The 4,020-nt window shown below is 48.7% G+C and overlaps 1 protein-coding gene across 1 annotated transcript; it reads left to right on the plus strand.

Moving 5' to 3' along the window:
- The first annotated feature begins 548 nt into the window (after positions 1-548).
- On the plus strand, positions 549-1,508 carry ier3 (immediate early response 3). Its single transcript, XM_084025935.1, has one exon. It carries the CDS (start codon positions 593-595, stop codon positions 1,148-1,150), a length of 558 nt encoding a protein of 185 aa, XP_083882061.1. The 5' UTR covers positions 549-592; the 3' UTR covers positions 1,151-1,508.
- The last annotated feature ends 2,512 nt before the right edge of the window (positions 1,509-4,020 follow it).

Raw genomic sequence — 4,020 nt, forward strand, 5'->3', positions numbered from 1 at the left:
AGGTTTGCCTGTTCTTTTTACTGATATGAACATTTTCTGTAAAATCAAAGAGCAAAAAAGAAATTGTGCTCCAGTCGGTTTTTGCGTTTTGTCCAACAAATGAAAACACACTGATTTACTGATTTCAACCAAAACAAAGAAAGATCACAGATGGCTTTATAGATGAAATAACACCTTCAAACTGTAGAACCATCGATCTAGTCTGTCTGGTTCGGTTTGAATGTTTATTGTATCGTGATTTTTTTAATTAATTTTATCATTATAAAGAATTCCTAATCTTATAATCTATGACTTTGTCACATTTCCATAATGATCATCCTTATTAAGACCTGTTATTATTCAGGGTAATGACTCTCCACCAAACCCTGATGATTCAGTTAGAATCCGGATCCAGATCCAGATCCGCGACCACAAACCTCCACCAACATGCAAACGTCTCGCTTCTTTTCTCGCTTGAGCAATCCGTGTTTCGGGAGTGGCCTGATGCGGTCTGATGAGGTCTGGTGGGCGTTCCTCCAGACCACGAACCTGCTCGTGAAGATATAAGGAGGCTTCGCGCTCCACGGACTCACATCCGAACCGAACAGACGACATGAACACGTACTCCCGATCCAACAGCGTCACCCTGACGGTCCGCAGGGAGACCGTCGGCTTCTCCCGCAGCACCGAGCCCGAGGTCTTCACCTTCGAGCGGGTCCCGGCGCAGGCCACCGCCGTGCGCTCCTACGTGCCCATCCGGCCCAAGAAGCGCTGCACCCGGGTCATGTACCCGGCCAAGGTCCGCATGCACCTCCCGCCGCCGGAGCGCAGCCAGGCCAAGCGCTGGCTGCTGGTCCTGGTTCTGGTGGTCTTGTGGCAGATCTACACCGAGGAGCCGTGCGCCGACGCGCCGCTGGGGAGCGCCGACGGCTCCGGCAGCGAATACCGGGGCTTCCGGCTCCAGTCCGCGGAGGAGCCGCAGCTCGGCGGCGGCTCCGAGCTCGGGTCCGAACTCGGGTCCTCCAGCGACGACCACATCATCAACCCCAACACCTGCACCTCCGAACCCGAGCCCGCACCCGAGACCGAGATGAGCCGGTTCGAGCAGAGCGCCGGGAAGAGCTACGTGGTGGCCCTGCTGGTCTACCACAGGCTGGGCAACGACCAGTGAACCCACCGGGACCGGTTCCCCGCCAGTAACCCGCCAGAGTCCGAGTCTCTCGGACCCACAATGAACCGAGCCGGAGTCGACCCGGAGACCGGCGCTGCGCCCCGCGAGGCGAGGCCGGGCAGAGAGCTCCGAGCGCCGGGTACTCCCCTCCAGAGGCCCCGCTGAGAGGAGGAGGAGGAGGAGGAGGAGGAGGAAGAAAAGACTCTGAAAGACAGAACTGTGAAACTAAACTTGCACTAAAGGAAACTTGAACTTAAAGACTTGAAACTGAAGTTGGATGAGACTGTCTGCTGTCTAAATGTCTCATCTCCTTATTTATTGTATTTGCTATTTATTGTCTAATATATTTATAATAAAATGTCTAAAAGAACTTCCTGTTTCCGGCCTTTTCTCTGAATGTTAGACTTTCTTCATAATCTATTTAATTTATCAGTAAAATCTGGTTTAAAACATCTACTGAATGTTTTCTATTATTGTTTAATTATGTGGGATATTAATGTTGCATCAAACTGACTTCACACATGCAGATGCAGCATTTTCATGAGGCGACACGGAGAAATAGAAACACAACAATATGAGGTGAAGAGGAGCGAGTCTTCATCACAGTGATGAAGACGTTCCTGCAGACTCACTTTCATTCCACACTTCTCCTGTAATCTGTCAAAGGGTGACTCAGCGTTTTCGTGTTACATAACAGCTTCACCCTCCGATGAGCAGCTGATGAGTCCTCGTTGCCGTGGCGATGGACCGGGTCCTCTGGGGAAGACCTGCTGTTGGTGTTGGAGGTTGCCATGTGATCTCATCTGTCGCTGCAGGTGAGGCGACAGGTGTGTGTGTGTGTGTGTGTGTGTGTGTGTGTGTGGGGGGGGGCTGGTCGGTGCTGCAGGTGTGATGTGTGTTTAAGAAATGACCTCTGACCTCGATGTGAACCAGGACGTGACCTGTGAAGGTGTTGCTAACGGTTCTGGAGGACTGAGTGAATGTGTGATTCCAGAGAAAATTCCTGATCAGTGAAACACGCCGCGTCACGGCGAGCAGCGATCGGCCCCGACACGTCGAGGATCAGCTCACCGCTGCCACGACGACGGTGGAAAATCACCTGAGGTTCACCGAGATCAACAACAACACAGTTCAGCTCACGTTCCTTTTCAGTTAAAACCACGTTAAAGCTATATATATATATATATATATACAGTATATATATATATACAGTATATATATATATACTGTATATATATACACTCAACAAAAATATAAACGCAACACTTTTGTTTTTGCTCCCATTTTTCATGAGATGGACTTAAAGATCTAAAATTCATTCCAGATACACAATATTACCATTTCTCTCAAACATTGTTCACAAATCAGTCTAAATGTGTGATAGTGAGCACTTCTGCTTTGCTGAGATAATCCATCCCACCTCACAGGTGTGCCACATCAAGATGCTGATCTGACATCATGATTAGTGCACAGGTGTGCCTTAGACTGTCCACAATAAAAGGCCACCCTGAAATGTGCATTTTTTTGCTTTATGGGGGGTCTGGGGACTCAGAACCAGTCAGTATCTGGTGTGACCACCATTTGCCTCATGCAGTGCAACACATCTTCTTCGCATAGAGTTTATCAGATTGTCAATTGTGGCCTGTGGAATGTTGGTCCACTCCTCTTCAATGGCTGTGCGAAGTTGCTGGATATTAGTGGGAACTGGTACACGCTGTCGTATACGCCGGTCAAGCACATCCCAAACATGCTCAATGGGTGACATGTCCGGTGAGTATGCTGGCCATGCAAGAACTGGGACATTTTCAGCTTCCAAGAATTGTGTACAGATCCTTGCAACATGGGGCCGTGCATTATCTTGCTGAAACATGAGGTGATGTTCATGGATGTATGGCACAACAATGGGCCTCAGGATCTCATCACGGTATCTCTGTGCATTCAAAATGCCATCAATAAAATGCACCTGTGTTCTTCGTCCATAACAGATGCCTGCCCATACCATAACCCCACCACCACCATGGGCAACTCGATCCACAACATTGACATCAGCAAAGCGCTCACCCACACGACGCCACACACGCTGTCTGCCATCTGCCCTGAACAATGTAAACCGAGATTCATCCGTGAAGAGAACACCTCTCCAACGTGCCAGACGCCATCGAATGTGAGCATTTGCCCACTCAAGTCTGTTACGGCGACGAGCTGGAGTCAGGTCAAGACCCCGATGAGGACGACGAGCATGCAGTTGAGCTTCCCTGAGACGGTTTCTGACAGTTTGTGCAGAAATTGTTTGGTTATGCAAACCAATTGTTTCAGCAGCTGTCTGAGTGGCTGGTCTCAGACGATCTTGGAGGTGAACCTGCTGGATGTGGAGGTCCTGGGCTGGTGTGGTTACACGTGGTCTGCGGTTGTGAGGCCGGTTGGATGTACTGCCATATTCTCTGAAACGCCTTTGGAGACGGCTTATGGTGGAGAAATGAACATTCAATGCACGAGCAACAGATCTGGTTGACATTCCTGCTGTCAGCATACCAATTGCACGCTCCCTCAAAGCTTGTGGCATCTGTGGCATTTTGCTGTGAGACAAAACTGCACATTTCAGAGTGGCCTTTTATTGTGGGCAGTATAAGGTACACCTGTGCACTAATCATGATGTCAGATCAGCATCTTGATGTGGCACACCTGTGAGGTGGGATGGATTATCTCAGCAAAGCAGAAGTGCTCACTATCACACATTTAGACTGATTTGTGAACAATGTTTGAGAGAAATGGTAATATTGTGTATCTGGAATGAATTTTAGATCTTTAAGTCCATCTCATAAAAAATGGGAGCAAAAACAAAAGTGTTGCGTTTATATTTTTGTTGAGTG

This window comes from Eutrigla gurnardus (assembly GCF_963514095.1).
Source record: "Eutrigla gurnardus genome assembly, chromosome: 13".
NCBI lineage: Eukaryota > Metazoa > Chordata > Actinopteri > Perciformes > Triglidae > Eutrigla > Eutrigla gurnardus.

Bases quoted from the DNA above. Each gene is read 5' to 3' on its own strand.
- ier3 (XM_084025935.1), top strand. From the start codon at position 593: ATGAACACGTACTCCCGATCCAACAGCGTCACCCTGACGGTCCGCAGG.